This window comes from Caloenas nicobarica, chromosome 3, assembly GCF_036013445.1.
Source record: "Caloenas nicobarica isolate bCalNic1 chromosome 3, bCalNic1.hap1, whole genome shotgun sequence".
NCBI lineage: Eukaryota > Metazoa > Chordata > Aves > Columbiformes > Columbidae > Caloenas > Caloenas nicobarica.
The window spans coordinates 112,810,270-112,829,057 of record NC_088247.1 but is presented as its reverse complement, the minus strand read 5'-3'; the positions used below and the strand labels follow the sequence as shown (position 1 = coordinate 112,829,057).

Below are 18,788 nucleotides of genomic sequence, written 5' to 3'. Positions count from 1 at the left end.
TTCTTATTTTTGCTAAAGATCACCGTTCATTAGCTAACATAGCATAACAGCGGAGTGTTTATGGTCAGTTACGTTAGAAAAAAATTAGGATAGGACTTGGTCGTGGCATTTTTTTCAGGGAGCGGGGGGAAAAATCAATTCAGGATGCTGATCTCATGCAACTACCTATTCAGCTGGCTAAGCTTTTATGCGCTTGTTGCTTATCTCGCATGTGGTATAAAACAAATACCATCTGTCATGCAATAACAACTTCCTTTCTCATTACAGTAAATGATAGTACTAATTAGCTTTCCTTGAAATCTGTTAATATTTTGTACCCTTGCATGAAATGGGAGGACTCGAGTGTGCCGCATCCTGGCTTCACGAGCTGCAGGGTGAATTATTCAAATGCATTATCCTACTAAACTGACTTAAAACTTTCCAAGACGTACTGTCATGTGCAGCTCTAATGATTTATTGCAGAACTGATCCATTAGACAATTTTTAAGAAAAGTCGGGGGAGGGGGTTGGTGTTTGGGGTTTTTTTGGTTTTGACGTGTGGTGTTTTGGTGGGGTTTTTGGGTTGTTTTTTGGTTTTGTTTTTTTAATAATCCCTAAATCTGTAATTTGCTGTCACCAACAAAGCAGCTGCTGCGCAGAGCTGCGAAGAGTCTGGTCCCGAGGTGATTCAATTCCCCGGTGAAAATGAGGTTCACTGGTTTTTGAAGAGGTTTCATTAAGTGGTTGCTCATTAAAAGTTTTGTCGTCAGTGTGTGTCCCAGTGGTGCTGTGGCTGTCTTTTTAGAAAAAAATATTTTTTTGCCTCTTTTTGTAACAACTTTTGCTGCGAGTTTTGATAACTTTAACATAGTTCCATCGATATATTGCATAGCTGCTTCAGTACAACCATGAGTAGTAAATTAATCTACCTCTGATGCTGTTAGACTTTCCGTTTTAATTCAATATTATTTGCGTAATTTCTGGGGAGAGCCCTTAAAATCCATGCACTGGAGATGTGTCAGTGGATCTTTGCTTGCCCATCAGCCTGTTTGCAAGCTTGCTGTTTTCCCTAAAAAGCCGCTTGCTGGTTCATTTGGGGTTTGCCCACATGTGCAACACTTTGTAGGGATGGCTGGGCCAGCCTGGCACAGGTTATGCTGGCCGAAAAAATGGGTTTAGCCCGTGCAGGATTAAAATACCCAACCCTGCAGCTGTGCGAGTAGCGGTCGTGTTGTCCTTCCTGCACCAAACCTTGCTGGTTTTTAACACGGGATCTGTAAGGAGCGAGGGCCCCATCTGCAGCAGAAAATTGCTCTCGTCCTCTAGTTTGGTGCATCCAAACTAGTTGGGACATTGCATTGTAAAAACGCGCTGCCAGAGTTGCTTTCGTGGCAGAAGCTGGTGCTCTTGCGTGTGTTGTTAAAAAAAAAAAAGCGTGTATATAAACCAGACAAAAAATATTACATTTTCATATCTACATTATATATTATGTATGTATATTTTATACATATTTATTAAAAAATGAGTTCTACATGTATTTCCTGGAAGGATCTGAAATGATTATGGGATTATGAGATCCCATTTGAAAAAGTTAGGATAGAGTTGTTTCTTGTAAACTCGGTAAGATCAGCCTTAAATGTTGGACAAACGTTTTGGTGAAAGGGTTCCTTTGTTCGTTGTTGCTTCGGCGTTTAAGGCAGATGTGGAGGCGGGTGGCTGGATTGTTCCAGGTGTCTTCTTTTTTTGAGAATTACTTTTTCCTTCTGAAAAAAAGCAAGCAAAACTGCTATTAATCTTTCTTATGGAGGCTTTTGGGTTGGGCTGCAGCACTGGAAGCAAACCCAGGCTTGCTGGGCACTGGCCGTGGGGGATCTGGCTCCTCTTTATTCTGCCTTTGGGGCTGCTCTAGACCTAGAAAGGCATCAAGGAATGAAAAATAAAAGCAAAAGGTGGTACTTTGGGTTTGCTCCAGCCTCCTGGAGCCGTATCCCTGCATGAGGCCATGTGTCGTATGGGAAGAACAACTTTTGAAGGCTGAAGGACCTTGGAGCATCCCTGCCACCTCCAGGTGCCCTCAGTCCATCAGTGACCACCCTGCTGGGTTGGGGGTTGTTTTTTGCTGCACACAAGATGATTTTGGGCAGCACTCTGCCAGCAGGAAAACCCCCACCGGTGAATAACCTTGGTGCAAAACTGCTCCTCTGGGCCACTCTATGTGATGTGCAGGTAGGACAGTGCGTCTTATAACTTACCGGCGGTGATTTCCAAACCTTGCACAAGCACTTCCTTCAGGGCAGGATTTTCCTCTTCCACCTTCTGTGCTGCTACAGCTAACAGTGTTCTTGGAGTTAACAGAATTTGGGGTTTTTTCCTTTTTTCATGAAGCGGTCAGCGTACAAGCTGAACACATGTTGCCAAACTCAATTCAGCAGCCAGGTGTGAATTGAGGAGTTGGAAGAGAAAACTCGTTTCCGTCTTCAGAGGGAAGCTGTGAGGAAACGCTAATAGCCAACAAAGTTTACTCATTTTGTTGAAAGAGAGAAAAATGTCCTGAAAGAGAGGTTTTAAGGTTAATATTGGTTTAAGGTGAAGTGTCCCAGGACAGACGCACTGCAGGACTCAGCCAGAATGGCTGGAACAAGGTGTGTGGAGATTGAACTGTCTGGTATTTACTCTGACTGAGTGGAAACCGAAATTTTTCAGAACGTCTTTTCATTCTGTCAGTATTGCTTTTGAAAGACAGAAAAATACAAGTTGCAAATTTGCTGTACTAGAGATACAGATACATGTGATTCTGTGTTCCTGGTGTGATGCAAACGTAAGGGCAAGGAAAATTTTTGGGAGGTTTTCCATAGTTTTATACAGGCTCCATTTTAATGTTGAATCTGACCAGAGTGGTGTAGATGGCTTTATTTTTTCTTGCTGGTATGTAATGAAAAAGCTTCAAACCTGCTGAAAATCTAAATTATGTCAAAATATCAAGTTTATTTTGCTGTGGCTCTGTGCACTCAGAAGTTTTCTTTCTGATAAAGTGGTAAGTTAGAGGTTTGAAGAAGAAAATGCTGATGATAATCTGCAGATACTTCACCTTTGCTAGAAGGTTCATGAACCAAGCGTCAGATCAAGAAAGTGGGACTCCGGAAAAAGCAGTTTATCTTGACTTCCATCAAAATGCCGCTGCTTTCCAGCTGCAGGATGAACTTCAGAGAAGATCCTTGCAACAGGATTTCCAGTGATCACCAGGGCAGAAATAGGTGGCTTTAACTCCAGCTGTTGGAGCTGCTGGGCACGGAGGGCAAATTAAGAGCACCGTGAAATACATCCAGCTCAGCCAAAGACAGGTTATGTCCCAGTAATTGTAAAGTTAACATTGCATGGATCCAAATAGTTCAAATTGTGTTTAAGCAACCGGCATCTGTGGTGCAACCCGATTTCTGCCACCGTTTCATTACCAGCCTCCTGCTGTTATTTTGGCCCTTGTCTGAAATCTGTGAATGTCGATGCACTGAAGACGGCAGTCCATATTTTTGAGACCCATTATATGCAATTACCTTTCTGTCTGAGGCCTGAATCTCTCCTGGCATTGTAAGCTGGGAAGTTGATAAGGGAGGAAAATACCGAAGTGCCGTATGGTTGCATTTGCATGGAAGTTTATAAGTTTATGTTTTGGTCAACTAGCCTGGCTAGAGGAAAAATATTATTGAATTATGGAACGTGTCTGAGAAGTGGTTTAGAAGCCAAATGTGACTCAAAAGACAGTAGTAAGTGTGGTGAGTTCAACTACTTTTTTTTTCCCCTTGGGATTTTTAGACATCTCAGGTGGTATTTGCAGTTGCTGTGTTTGAGGCAAAGTGGAAGAATGGCGGGTGGGACCTGCGTACTTCAAGCAAAGACACTGACAAAATTAAAGCCTTAACTAATGAAGGAATTATTTGCCATTTAGTCCTGGATGCAGGATTGCTGCCATAAGCCCAGGTTAGGCTTTGTCCCCCATTGTTTTTGCTGCTGTGTGGTTGCTGTAAGTGATGTGGCTCATGTCAGAGAGTGCTGGATGGTGTCAGTTGTCTTTTACCATGCAGTTTGTGCATACTGGACGAAAGCGCTTTATCTGCTGTAAACGTCACCCGCCTCTTAGACACAAATGCTTTGTAAAAGTTAGGCTATAGGTAATGCAAACGTGCTTCAGTTGTCACAAAAGTAATCATGCAGTCACTTCTTGTTTAGGAAAATTCTCAATATTTTTCAGAGCAGCAAGTACATGCACACTCTTTTTTAAAATATATATTTTATATATATATATATATATATATATGTGCACACCCACGAGCTATAATTTTTAAAGCCCTTTTCCTTCCAATAAAAACAGCATGTGGTTTTCTGTGCTACCTTTACTCCCCAAGTTCATTATGGCTTTTTGCTCTGGGTGGGGCGGGCGAGCAACCTGAAGCAGCCCTGGAACACGCTGGCTGACTGCCATGCAGCTGGGTAATCCCTGCAGACACTTTCTTCCCAAGCTTTTAAGGCTGTTGAAGACAAATCTGTAGGGTTAAGATAGCAAAGTATTCCATTTAAGAGCAGTTTGCATGAAACATGTAGTGCGTAGGCCATAAACCTGACAATTAGAGCGGTCTTAAAGTTTAAGAAGCCAATAAAATGAGGGAAACTAAGGCTGCTTCGGGGGTTTTTTTTTAGCTGTTTCATTTTTAACTATATGAAAGGCTTGCGTTATCTAATCTCAGCGGCAATCGGTATTTCATTAGTGGTAAAGGACCGAATATTTTCACGTACCTCATTACCCGTTTCTTCTGGAATAGTCAAATTGCACAGTTGCCATGAGAAAAGTGCAGGTGGATGACTTGAACATGGTTGTTTTGTTGCCTCAGTGCACCAGGGTTTCAGCAGTGACATGCACATGGGATCTGCAGATCGCTCCTTCGCTCTGGAGGACTTTGAGCCAGCCAGAGCCTTGGTGCAGTCATGTAAAATTAAATAGCAAAGAAAATAAACAGCTTTTACGCTAAGGAAGCAAGGTCCTTATATGGACCTGAAATATTTGAGTACCTCCCAAGTATTTATCAACACTGGCATGAGGGAAAGAAGCATTGCCTATTCTAGGCTTGTGGATGGAAACAGCAGGCAAGATTTTTGACATAAAGAACTGGAAGAAGTGGGGCGTGTAGCCTTGAAAACTCAACGTGCAGCTTCTGAGCCCTAGTCCAGTGACTAAACCAAGATGTCAAGCCCTAAGAAGCCTTAAACACCTTTTTGCTTGCTTTCTTTGCCTTTTTTTTTTTTTTTTTTTTTTTTACTTCCCAAGTCCCTTGGTGTAGGTTGCGCATTGGGAAACGTGTGCCTGTGCCTGGAGTCTTATGGGAGTGGGGATGGGGATGTCACTGGTGACTTTTGATCGTGCAGGGAAGTGTGCCAAGGGATTATGTTAATGAAGCCAGAGCTCTGCATACCTTGCTAGAGGTGAAGCCTGCTGCTGGACAAGGTCCTTTTCTAACAAGGGAGCAGAGGTCATCTTGCCATGGTAGGGGCATGGAAACTAGTTTTCTGGTTTGATATATTTAAGGAGGCAGCTCTTCAGGCTGGGGGAAATGCAGATTATATGGTGTTCTCCTGGGTGTTTGCAGGTGACAGACACATGCACTGTCTAATGAAGATGGGAGTAAAATTTTAATGTCTTCCACTTTGCACTTGGGTTCCTTTAAATTTTTCCTCCACCATGTACTGTTCCAAAGCCAGCAAATTTTACTTCACCATCAATCCATCCACTTGCCGTCAAAGCAAATTACCAGATTGCTCTGTTTGGGTCAAAAACCTGCTATTACAGCTTGTCTCCAAATCCCCAACCCTCAGGCATCGCAGTAGCATCTTAGATGTAGGCAGATGCCAGCTGCCAAGCCCTGGTCCAGATCTGTCCCATCTTCTCACCCACCGATCTCCAAGAACCTGAGCTGGGTACACAAGGCATCCCCAGGTGAGGATGCCAGCTTCCAAAAAATGCCACTGAAAAGTAAACCAACAGTTTTAGTTAATGGAGCACCTGTCTTTTCCCCTAACAGGCATCACATCTAGTGGCAGAGATGTGGGGCATGTGGGCAAAACCAGTGATCTCGGTGACAGAGGTTGTAAGAGGCAGAAGTCACAGTTTAAGTATGGATATGAAGACGGAAACTATATGACTCTGTGCCCTACCAGATTGTGATTAAAATGGGCAGGGAGAGTAGTCGAGGGACCTAAATTTAATGTGTAGGCCTCCACTAGTATTCAAACATAATTATGAGCCTAGAGAAATCACTGAGAGGTGATGGAAACGCGCAAATAATTGGTAGAAATCACAAAGTACCGAGCGGCTGCTGCTTTCTTATTTTTCCTTTAAGTGGAGGATTTCTGCAGCAAAGTAACTGAAGACAACGTTACTTTTGGGACAGCTGAGGGCTCCGGTTGCTGCCGTGAAAGCGAGTGGTAAATCCCGCAGGAAGATGTATTGCCAGCTGTATTTTCAAGCCTGGAAGGAGAAGCAGCAGTTTGTGTGGATGACTTTTGCAGGAGGGGTGGGAAGGATGGTTGTATTGAACAGCTCTGACTTCAGAAGAGAGCTTGAAATTTAATGGGAGTTTCCCAGAAGTGAGAAGAGTGAAAAATAAGTCCAGAAAGTATCCTTGGGGAACAGCAGAACTATATAGAAAGGTATAGTCAGCTTTCTTTATTCTTCATCTGTTAATTGCTAATCCTTACCATATGGGAAAGGTAGAGAGAAGAAAACAAAAATTTGTCTTGGATGGAAGCGGCTCAAGTTTTGCACAGTAGGAAATAAGCTGAAGTATTTTGCTGAATTCTGAATATCAGGAAGCCAAGAGATTAAAGTTGCCACCAGTAAAATCTAGAAAGAGGTTTTCATTAGAAAATAGAAAAGTAACTGGATCCATTTATAGATGCTGTCGCCTGTACCAGTATGCTGCTTTAAGGCCTCAAGAACAGAAATATTCTTTAAAATGTTGTTTCTCAGTGCTGTGAGTGCCTTGTGTGTGTCAGCTGTGGTGTGGGCTGCATATCTGAGTGTGCTGAAAAGCTTTTTATCAGCCAGTGCAAAGTCCTCGGAGCAATAGGGGATGAACCTTCAGCATCTATGTACTGCCTTCATCACGTAGGTCCGGTGAGAAAGTTGGCATATCCATAAAATAAAACCATTGAAGGGGGAAATGGCAGCTTGTGTTTTGCGAGATCTGTCCTGCTGTAGAAGGGATTAGCTGGTCCCAGGTACCTCTGCCCAGAAGATGCTTGTTGCCTCCCTTGGTCTGTGCTCAAAACTGCCTTCAGGTGGGGTGTGTGAGGTTGCTCACATAGTTATTAAATAAAATCTGGTCATATTAGAGAAAGAGGAACTTGGACTTCGAATATTACCACTCAGATTACAGAAGTGATGCAAAAATAGCATCTGAAAACAAGAGGCAGTTCTACCTGGTGCAGGATGAAGAAAGCAACTGCTGCTTTTATTATAATTTTGGATGGAAAGGGCCCATTCTCTTGTCATGTCGCACAGGTTGCTGGGAAAGTGTCTGGATACGGAGCTTTCCTCAAGGACGAGTTTCTTTTCCCTAAAGGATGATACCTGTTGTTTTGAAAGGCCTCTTCCTGGAGCCTTGTACAGGTTGAGCTTCCTCCTGATGAGCTCGCTTGGTGTCCCGGAGATGGACAATTCCCAGGCGGTTTTCTTTGTGCGTTGCTTTTCTCGGCCCTTGTTGACATCCCTTGTTTTGGCCGGGTTTGAGTGCCCTTGCGGGACCTTCGTGGGCGCTGGTGTGTATCGGCAGCCGGCGGTGCCCTGGTTGCACGTGGTTGATGTCTGACCGTGCCGGGGTGACCTCCCCGTGAGGGCATCACAGCTGTCACCGCTGTTCCTGAGCAGTCACTGGGTTAATCGATGTCTAACACGTGACAGGTTCCACCGAGCCGGGACTCAGCAGCAGCGTGAGGATGGAGAAGCCAATTTTGGTATTTCCCGGCAGCTCTGGAGCGGGGACAATGCATTTTAGCTTGGAGTCTGTTGCGTGTCCCATGCAAGGTGCACGGCTTTTGGTGACGTCCTGTAGTGGCCTTTCTTCTCCCAAATGACACCCCTCCCCGGTGATGTCTCCAGTAGATGCTGGAGCAAATGCTCTGTGGAAATGGTACAGGAGGAGGCCTGGGGAAGTGGAGCCTCGTGCTGTGGGGGCTCTTTTGACCCCTCGCAGTGGGCACCCGGATTATTCCCATATCTCTCAGTTGCTTCCAGAATGGCTTCTTGTGAGGTTGTGATGTGCCGCCTTCGAAAGCCCCTTGAAATGCTGGTGGAGCTGTTTCAGGGACATGGTGTGGTCCTGATGACCTGAGCTGAGGTGGTTCCCATCTCCTTTTGTCTGAGGTACCAGCTGGAGCTACGCTTGTGGGGTTTTTCCCTCAAGGCTGGCCCAGTTGTGGAGGAATTTGAATGTCATCTTCCAAATCCCGCTTCACTAATTTGATCACGAAAACCTTAAAACACTTTGTTCATGGGTTATTTGAGCTCCACAATTTCTTCCAGCGCCTTGGAGACCTGATGCCCCAATGCATCTCCTGTAGGTGGTGGCCTTGGGGTGCTGCCTGGCTCACCCTGCTCTCTTAGTCTCCATCCCCAGGTGCATGTGGGAAAGGGTGTCTGGGACCATGGGTTGTTTGATCTGTATGCTGATATTTGGAAATCCAACAGGGCTGTTTCTTGATGGGTCTCTTTCCTGTGGTGGCTCGCACAGTCAAGACCACCCGCCATGGAGGTGGATTTCCATCCTGAGCAGAAACTCTTGTGTTGGGACCGGACCAGTGCTGACTAAATACAACCCTCAAGAAAAATGCTCTGATGGGACCGTGTGATGCTCACAAAAGGTTTTGTTTTTGTTTTGTTACCATTGCAGTGACAGCTATATTGTGCGAGTCAAAGCTGTGGTTATGACCCGAGATGACTCCAGTGGGGGATGGTTGCCACAAGAAGGAGGCGGTCTCAGTAGAGTTGGCGTCTGCAAGGTCACGTACCCGGAGGGCAATGGAAGAAGTGGATTTCTAATCCATGGTGAAAGGCAGAAAGACAAACTGGTAATAGAACCTAATTCAACTTTTGTCTGTTCTTGTAATGAGAATGATTCCAAATCTGTTGCTATTGTATTCTTGTGCAAGTTTTTTTTAAAACACAAAGAACAGGCATATGCAAATAGTACCAGATTGGACAAAGCAAACCCATCCTCATCCAGAATTGCCATCTTTTGCTGTCTAGGTTGTCGTGCTGCCACCTGGAAGGAGCAGGTAAATTGTCAACATTCATGCAAATACCCCCTTTGATGACTGAAAAAGGACCTGTTATATTTTTTTTGTAAGACCTAGCAGAGGTATGTGAGAAGTGAATTGAAGTGTAAAGAACCCATGAAGCCAGTCACATTGCACTGAGTAATGCAGTGCAAACCTTTAAAACAGCCATGAATTATTTATGCTGCGTGCCATTCAAGGTTTGAACGAGCAGAGTGAGAATATGAAGACAAGTTGTCTCTTATGAATTGATGCACTCAGCTTCTCCTGGTAGCTGTTTATTTAAAAATGAACTCTCCTTTCCTGACACAAATCAAATTAATAAAGCCTTTTCCATTTTTGCAGGGTCTGTTTTAGATGGTGTGGTTTGTTATCTCGTTTCTCTATATTCGATTCTTCTGAAATTTGCTCTGGTGAAGAGATGGACTAGCTTAAAAAAATACATCCCCTGCATAGGCTCAGGGAATACAGCATTTGGGAAAAACAAAATTGCATTATTTGAGTCGGAAATTATCTTGCTTTCAAAAAACCAGCACTTTTAAAGCTATTTCAAATACAGCTTGTCTTTTGCAATACTGTTTTGCTCAGGATATTTGGGAGCCATGCTTATGTTTTTGAGGAAACGAGGTAGGCTATTCCCATTTTCCCTGAGCATCACCCTAGAGATGGTTTTGGGCACAGCAAAACTTGAGATGAGTGCCCGGCTGGGGGTTAGGGAGAGAAAAAAGGTTGGGGCAGTGTTATAGCACCTCCTAAATCTGCTGCTGGTGGATGGAATTTCTGTTTAGCAAAATCATTGAGGAAAGAGGTTCTCCCTCCATCTGACCCCCTGCTACCTGTAACATGTGCCACACTGAGTCTGGGTCCAACATAGACTTATACTCAAAGCACAAGCAAAAGCTGAATGTGCGATGGTTATGAGAGCAATTACAGTGTCTGGTGTTTATTAGTCATCGTTTGGTAGGGAAGGATGTTCCCCTACGCGAGGCATGACTTGGCTTGCTTTTGAGTTTGGGCCGAGACTGTGCTGGCTGTGTCCTTGGGGTGGGAAAAGTGACTTTGCTCCTCTTTTGGGGCTCGTGCCCTCCCAGGTGGTGCTGGAGTGCTTTGTGAAGAAGGACCTGGTGTACACGAAGGCGAACCCTACCTTCCACCACTGGAAAGTCGACAACAGAAAGTTCGGGCTCACTTTTCAAAGCCCCGCCGATGCTCGAGCCTTCGACAGAGGAGTGAGGAAAGCCATCGAGGACCTCATTGAAGGTACCACGGCAGCAGCCACTTGGACCCTTGCAAGAGTGGGGCAGTGGGTTTCAAGCACGGAGTTGGGAAGAGGGTTGGGTGGTTTAAAATCGGTTCTTGGGCTTGGACGTCTCTTGTGCGCATGTCCATGCTGAGCAAGCCCCAGCTTACTTTTAAGAACTGAGTTTTCTCATCCCTTAAGGTGAGAAGGGATTTCAGTCCAAGTGTTTTCCAATCCTATGTGGCTTGGTCTGTCCAGACTTCTTCTGCTTAATTATCATTGAGTCTGTTATTACTGCTTTTTTTTTTTTTTTTTTTAATAAGCTCGGGTTTCACACTAGTGATGGCAACTCAAACAGCCCAGGTTCTCCTTTATATGCAGCCGAATCTCGTCTGAGTCTTTGTTAAACCATGGTATGAATTCCTGCCTGGAGTTGAATAAAGCTTTGTTTTGTTTTTGTTTCTTTGCAGTAATTAATTTTGTCTGTGTCCGCTTAGTTGAATGGTAGTTCTTGAAGACTTTTTTTTTTTGGTTTTTATGTTTTGATTCTGTAAAAAAAATGCGTATGAATTGCCCGTGCTTTGAAGTTGTCATAAATTTTTCCTTTTCACATTTCATTGCAGTCAGGCAATCATAATACAGCTCTAATTCAATAGTACTTTATTTTAATTAAATTTGAACATTTGAGTCTTCATGGGTTTTTTCTTGATATTTTTTTTTAAACTGTGCCACTTTATGTAGGGACTTAGTGGTCCAGAGCCTTTCTCCTTCTCACCCAGTGTGACCAAGATACTTTTATATATAGATGGTATTAGTTTTTGAGGATACTAGTTCAAATATATATACAGATGTGTATTATTTTTGAGGATGTTAGCTCCATAAGACAGCTTAATATTTTGGATGCCCTGTCCTTGCTTTAACATGGAAATGGTAGATACTGGGAGAGAAATAAATCCCCTAGGGCTCTTTCCTGGTAAATACCTAATCAGTTGGAGGAAGAATCTCCCGAACTAGTTATTCATTTGCTTTTTCATGTGCCATTAACATGAAGAAGCTACAGCAACACTTTCTTCTTCTTGCTTGTTGAAACTGGGAGGCATTTTGAGTTATAAAAGTGGTGGTTTATGTAAGTGACATGGGACTGCGCGAAGTTTCAAGGAGGCGATAACTCAGCTGTATTGAGTAGTAGTTTGGAGATGCTAGTACATGGAAACTCCTGTTCTGCTCTTTCTGTTCCATTTTACAGTGGAGGTGTTTAAAATCAAGCTCTGCTCTATCTCAGATACTTCAAAATCAGCAAATCTATATTTATCCCATTAACAGCATGGACTGATCCTCATGATTGTGTTCATCCTTAACTTCCAAATAAGGCTTTCTGAATGAAAAACAATAAATGGCTTGTGCACACACAGCATCAGGCAGTGGATTTCATTTATCATTCATTTTTTGTTCATGTAGTTCATCAAATTTAGCAGGTAATCTTAAGCACAACAAACCATGGGCATTCGAAACTGCTTCATGAAATCACTGCTTTTTTAAATTATTATTATTATTATTATTATTAATAATAATAATAATAACATTAATATTAATGTTGATATTAATATTAATATACCAATAGTTTGTTCCCGGTAGCATCAGAAGTACAGAAGTTTTGTGCACAAGTACAGGAATCCTAAGCACCTCTGTAGAGTGTCTGGATTTTTTTACTTTTAAAGCTAATGTAGCAAATGGCACAGATATTTTCACATTACTTAGTGTTTTAAGTGGGCTTTCGCACTTAGCTCTGCACATCTTTTGTCATGGTGCAACTGAGAGCAGCCAAGGCTGGTGTGAATAGCATTGTATAAAGCACATTATTTTAAAAAATTTCCAGAATGAAGGTGGTACAAACTGTTCAACTATTTTAGTTAGGGATGTGATGGGGCCCTAATTCAGTATAACAGTGGGCTTACGTTTAAAAAAAAAAAAGCTTGGAAGAAAGGTTTTTTTAGTGTGATTTCCCACTTTTCCAGACGATTGCCATGTAATTAATAAGAACCACACCCAAGTATCTTGTTCCTGTCTATGGTGTTTACACATTTCATTTCCTTTCAAATACTCTGCTTATGTAGTGGTTGTCTTAAGACATAGCTGATTACCAGAGAAGACCTTTACAAAATATAACAACTTATTAGAAGAAGGAAAAAAAAACCCAAATCTAACTCTTCATTGTCAGAGTGAGGTTTATTTTTTTTAATATATAATTAAAAGACATTTTCCCCCCAGATTTAGGGAATGTGTGAAGAATTAAGTTATATATGTTTTCTTGACAGCTGAAGATCTGGTTTAAGTACCGATTAGTATATGGCTTTACCGTTCTTCAGAAATGAAAGTCTTCTATAATTGGAAATGTTAACTGCTATTTTTAACATGGTTAATTAGCACTGGCAACCACGCAGTTGCGCGTCAAGAAACACTTTTAGATTTTACCTTTCCAACCCAGCTACCGGTAGTTGGGTTTTTTCTTCCTTAATTTAAGCCACTCTTTTACACACCGACAACATGCAAACCTATGAGAATCTAAATGTTTACCCGCCTAATAAAAAATTGCATAGAAATGTCCTGGGTTTATAAAGCTGGTTTGTTTTTGTTTCTCTAGGGTCTACGACTTCCTCGTCAACACTTCACAATGAGGCCGAGGTCGGCGATGATGATGTCTTCACAGTAAGTACATCTCACCCGAGGTCGTTCTCCTTTACGCTCCGTATTACATGGTCAGGTTGGAAAGGGTTTTTCTTTTTGTGCCTCGGGGTTGGTTTCCAGCCATCATGGTGTTTGGCCAGCGGGTGTGTTTTATTTGATGGAAGTGTATCCTCTACAGAAGATAAAGCGTTAGGTTTCCGTTGGCCTCCTGTTGCCATGTGAAAAGCATGGCAGAGCAGATGTTGTCAGAGCTAGAAGTGAGTGAATAATAGCTCTCAAATTTCCTATGGTTTGGCCTGAGTGATGTACACACTTCTTACTACCTCTCTCTCTGTCCTTAAGAAGCTTACCCCAAGTAGGTGGCTGCTACTCAGATGCATAGTCAAGGAAATAAGATTTTGAGTTGCAGTTGTTAACAAATGCCAACTTTAAAAGTGTTTCGCCTATGCATGAAATGTAGAAAGTTCAAATGAGAGTTTTTCTTCTGGAGGAAGGCACAGTAGCATGCCATCTACTTAACCAGCAATGGTTTAAGTAGAAGCGAGTTGCTCGCATTTAATTTGTGGTAATGTCTAAATTGTGTTTTGGAGCTTTCCTGAAAGAGAAGTAGCTACTGTCTCCACTACATGTGCACACTTCAAAAGAGGGAAAAAAAAAGAAAAGATATGTCAGGTGAAATTGAAATCTGATCACAGATATTCCATGGACTGAAAACAAGACACTCACAACGAATACTTTGTCTTATTAAATTTATTTGCTCAGCTCTGACTGCAAACGCACACGTGTACACGCGTTAGTTATATTATAAATGGCCTCCTTGTCCCACGGTGCAGGCACAGCAAACTCAATTAAAGTCATCTTTGGGATGCTTCCCTGCATCTTTAGGGTGAATGAGGGAAAACTGAGGACGGGCATCAGGCTGTTTGAAAACAGGCACTGGTAAGCGCACGAAGCCAAAAGGTAGTTTTGAGGATGATGTTCCACCGGTATGGGAGCGGGGCAAGTTCCCTGCTGCGTTTTGAGCAGATCCTCCCGACGGCTGGCACGTTGTCCGGATCTGTCCTTTTGTCACGGCTCGGCGAGACAAACAACAGCAGGCAGGGTGAAAAGGTGACTTCCTGCGCTCCGCAGCAAAACTGTCATTAGCAGCTGCTTCCCAACTACCTGCCAGAAGTGATTTATGGGCGCTGGGATGGGATGGGGGAAGGCACCGCTGGAGCCAGAGCGCATTATCAGTTTATGCTGTTTTGTCCCCAAATTCACCGGGTGAGCTGTGTTATGCTGGGGGTTGGATGTTGCGCTGGACTTGGGTGCAGCTTTTCTGTGCTCATCAGAAAGGGGACAACTGTTGAAATGTGGCTTGGGTGGGTGTGTGCCAGCTCTCGCTGGCTTAGATGTGGAAGTCATAGAATATAAGGAAAATACTTGGTGTTAAAGCAATGAAAAATAGCCTGGGGGAAATAGGAAAGGGTATTTTTGCTAAAATCCAACCAGCTGACATGTAGAGACCTGGGAGTGCTCTGGTATTTCTCCACAACCTCGATCTTGTGGTTGAGTGTTGATTTTTGAAATCGTAGGGTGTTTTTTACCAGGAGGAATAAGTTCTTGCCTTTAAGTAGGTGTTGCTTTACATTGAGAAAGTTGAGTGATGCTCCAGCTGCATCAGAATCACGCAAACTCCTGCATTCAAAGTGAAGAGCCAAAACTTCGATAGATTTTTTTCCCCACTGTGTGACCCTGGGGAGGTGACAGATACCGCCCCCCGCTGTGCAGATATTTATGGGAAGGATGCTGGGCGGAGAAGGAGGAGCAAGCTGCTCAATAGCATTACCAAGGAGGGAAACCTCAACTGCGGTCGGCAGCTTGTTGGGGCGCAGGGGACGTTCACAGCGGGGCTGTCCCCTGCCTGGCAGCTCTCTGCGTGTTGTGTGATCTCCGGAGTGTGAGAGGGATGTCACCGGTAGTGGTAGCTGGCGTGATGCTGTTGGTCAAGCTGTCACATCAGGGTTGGTATGTCGTCATACTCCAAAAATAAGGCTTTAGGAGCATCTTTTTCCCCAGTATTTCTTTGCATTCCCAGGATGAAGTCTATCCTTTTCCTGAAATCCTTAGGCTCTTTGAAGCTCTCAACTTCCCATTTATCTGGTAGGTGATGGTGGATGTGAAGTCTGCATAAGCCAGAAATAAGAGGCACAGAGGGGTTTTAGACTGGACAAAACTGATAGGGCTGTGATATGTTTTATTTTTACCTTGTTTCATTCTTTCTTTGCACGTCTTTTTGACTTGTGCATCATATTAATAGTTCATTTGGGCGTTCTTGCACACAAAACTTCATTACAACTTTCCTGTAAACTCTTGTTCCCTGGCCACAGAAGTGGATTTTTAGGGCTTGGGGGTTTTTTGCCTTTGTTTTAAAGAGAAAGTACATTTGTTCTTTTTTTATTTCCTAAGGTAGTTATTAAAATCTTCACAGTCCTCCCCCTCTCCCACACATGCATGAATAAACTTAACTGTGTGCGGCAGAATTTTCATAAGCATCTGCATGATTGAGTCATTTAATCAGTCATTTACCCGTCTCTGAAAATCCCAGCCGTCGCTGCTGTGTTAAATATTTGGCCCGAGGTCCTACCCCTCCTTGAAGATGTTTCAATCTGTTCAACCACAGCGGTCCAAACCTTCACATTTCTTATGCTGCTTTACCGCTGGCCACCCCGGCTTTATCTTGCACGTTAGCACTGACGTTTGCAGCGATGTAACAGTACCAGCTTTAAAACAACGGCCCTCATATAAGCACTGAGCCTGATATGAGTGTTGGATATCGATTGACACGGGGCTTTTTTATTGTCCCTGATCCTGTTAGCCTCAATACTGTTCCATGGGATGGTGTCTTTGTGCATGTAACTTGTACACCATCTGTTTAGTTTATGCATCAGCCAGCACGGGACCCTTCCAGGCATCCTGCAAGTTATTTACATGGCCAAGAGAAGGTTTGCTCCAGAGGCAGAGCTCTCCCTCAGGCTATGAACTTGTGTGTCTTAATGGAGGATAATTTTCTTGTACCAGAAGGTATTTTTTTTTGTTTGTTTTTAAGGAGGTGAATTATCTGCAGCTGTGGCTGTGTGAGCATTTGCTTGGGCAGCATCACTGGTGTCACTTATCTCCTCCCATCTCTAACTTGCCGTGCCAAGACCATAACTTGGGCAGCAGGACCTTGCCGCATCCCTACAGCGTAAGCTTCCCATCCATCGTTCTGAAGCCTGGGTTGTGTCTTTAAAAACAGGACTTTGCCAACTCATAATTTTCCTGTGCATTAGACCTACAGCAACTAGATGAATCGATTCTAACTTCTGTTCTGAAATTCATACGTAACAGGGAAGAAAGCAAAATTATATAGAAATAAGTGTCACTGACTTGAGGGGAAAATGCTTATTTCTAAAATGGAATCTCCGTTTAGAAGTTTTAACAATATGTACTTGTGTTTCTTTAATTCCAGATCCTCAGTAGAGCCCATAAATGTTTTCCATATGTTAGCAAATAAATTTCTCCTGTCTTGTACATTATAAATCGTCCTCTCAAGAGATGCAATCTGAGTAAGACTAGCCATCCATTCTGTCTCCATTGGGGGAAACATTGTCTTTGCAACGGTCTGAGATTGTTCTGTTTGTCTTCATCCATCCAGCTTGCACCTTCAGCCGTCTTTAATTAACATTCATTTCAAAAATAACGTTTAATAATGACTGAATATTTTCTGTAGTTCCTCAACCACAAAATTTGTCATATAATTCTTGCGCAAAATTTTTTCCTTAATGTACACTTTTACTTTGATTACAGATAATAATCCCACATGATCATTAAGTGAAAATGTGGGTTGAGTCCAAGGAGAAAAAGTCAACGTCTTCCAGGGTCTGCAGAGTGCCTGAAATGGTCTCTTTTTAGCAACCCATCTGAAAAAGCAGAGGTGTTCCTTCTGAAACCTTATGACGAGTTCACCTAAAATGCCGCTAGTGGTTTTCAGATAAATCCGCAGCCTTGTGCCTGCTTTAGTACTAAAGAAGACACCCACTGGCAGGAGGGGCAGCAGCTCCCATGTCAGTTCTGGTTTGTGAACCTAAAAATTACTCCAGTCCCCTTCTGGGTTAATGGGATCATAAGGGAGAAAACAGCAAAACTCAGCCTTACTAAGTTTGAAATGCATGTTACAATCATAGCTGCTGCATGTAATCAATTGTAATTTTTTAAAAAAAATCCTAATTTTTGTTCAAAATGAGACTTGCAGAATTTTGCAGGTAGAGCCGGCATGATACAGAGGTGCGTGGCTGAGCTACAGGGTTGCATTTCGAGACACCCAGACTTGATCCATTGCTTCTCTTGCAGACTCCAGGCTAAAAGCCTGTTTGCCTTGGTTCCCCAACTACAAGACAGGGAAGATGATGTTCTGCTTCACTAAGGTGGCGTGGACAGATCTTGCTGCTGCCACTTTTCTTCTCGGGCTTCAGACTCAGGTTTTCACCACGAAGTTGCGTGTTTGGAGCAATCCTGCACCACTTGTGCCTTTTTCTCGGCATGAACGTGTACTCCTGTGCTCAGGGATGTTCGAGTTAAGGAGTTTGTCATGTGGCTTGGACGCTGCTGACAGTTGTTTAAGAGACAGACACAATTACCCGTTCTCCGCCATAGCAGTGCAGATTGTGGCAGATGTTAACGTTACAGTCCTCCTTGCATCTCTTCTGGTTTCCTAATTAAAAAACCAGATTTCTCCCTGCTGCTTTTCCATTAAACCTTTTCCCTACTTTCATCTCCCATGTGGGCCTCAAGCGTGTTACAGCCTCACTATTAAAATTTATAAGATTTATGTTAGTTAGATAAACACTAAATCTAATTTTTCTTGCTGGCGTGGTTGTTTCATGTTCAGATGGTTCTTCTAAAGAACCACTGTAGCTCTTTTAAAGCAGACGCGTAGAAACCCAGTCCAGTTCCTTTGGAATATATTTGTAAGTTCTGCGTGATGTTGGAGCATCCCTCGTCCCACCCCTCCGTGGAAAACGCTGTTACTGAGAGTAAGAGAAGATTTATTTCTTTCATGAGTTGCGCTCAGGGATTGAGGAGCCGCGAGAGCCTGCGATTTCCTTTTTCTTAAGGCTAAACTAGAGTAACAGAAAGGAAAAAGGGCAGAGCTCTGTACAGAGCTGGTGGAGTGCAGTGCTTTGCTTGTCCCCACGAGCAAACCCACCTTCTTTGCTCTGCAAGGCTGAGCAAAGCCATTAGGGGCTCGTCACAGCGATGCGACTAGATGGCTTTACCTCTGTTATTTTTCCTGCTCAGCAGCCAGCTGTGCTGTGCATGTACGGCCGGAGGGTTCATTGCTGCTAGCCACATCCTCTGATGTCTGGATTTTGGGCTTGCATTGTAAACCACAGCTATTCTAATTCAGATTTTAAAAGAAAGAAAAGTACTTGCCAAGAAGAGAGAAATTCACATGCAGAAACCAGCAGGCTCAAATCCGTCCCTCCAAAAAAAAAAAAAAGCCTTTCCTGGATTTAAGCAATGAACTGGACTAAGATTT

General features: G+C 43.2%; 1 protein-coding gene across 1 annotated transcript in view; it reads left to right on the top strand.

Moving 5' to 3' along the window:
• SPRED2 (sprouty related EVH1 domain containing 2) overlaps positions 1-18,788 on the top strand; it is a 66,461-nt gene that overhangs the window by 29,600 nt on the left and 18,073 nt on the right. The window contains exons 2-4 of the mRNA XM_065631200.1: positions 8,916-9,093; positions 10,392-10,560; positions 13,182-13,246. Of these exons, the coding sequence (XP_065487272.1) occupies positions 8,916-9,093; positions 10,392-10,560; positions 13,182-13,246 (412 nt within the window). The remainder of the gene's footprint in view (positions 1-8,915; positions 9,094-10,391; positions 10,561-13,181; positions 13,247-18,788) is intronic.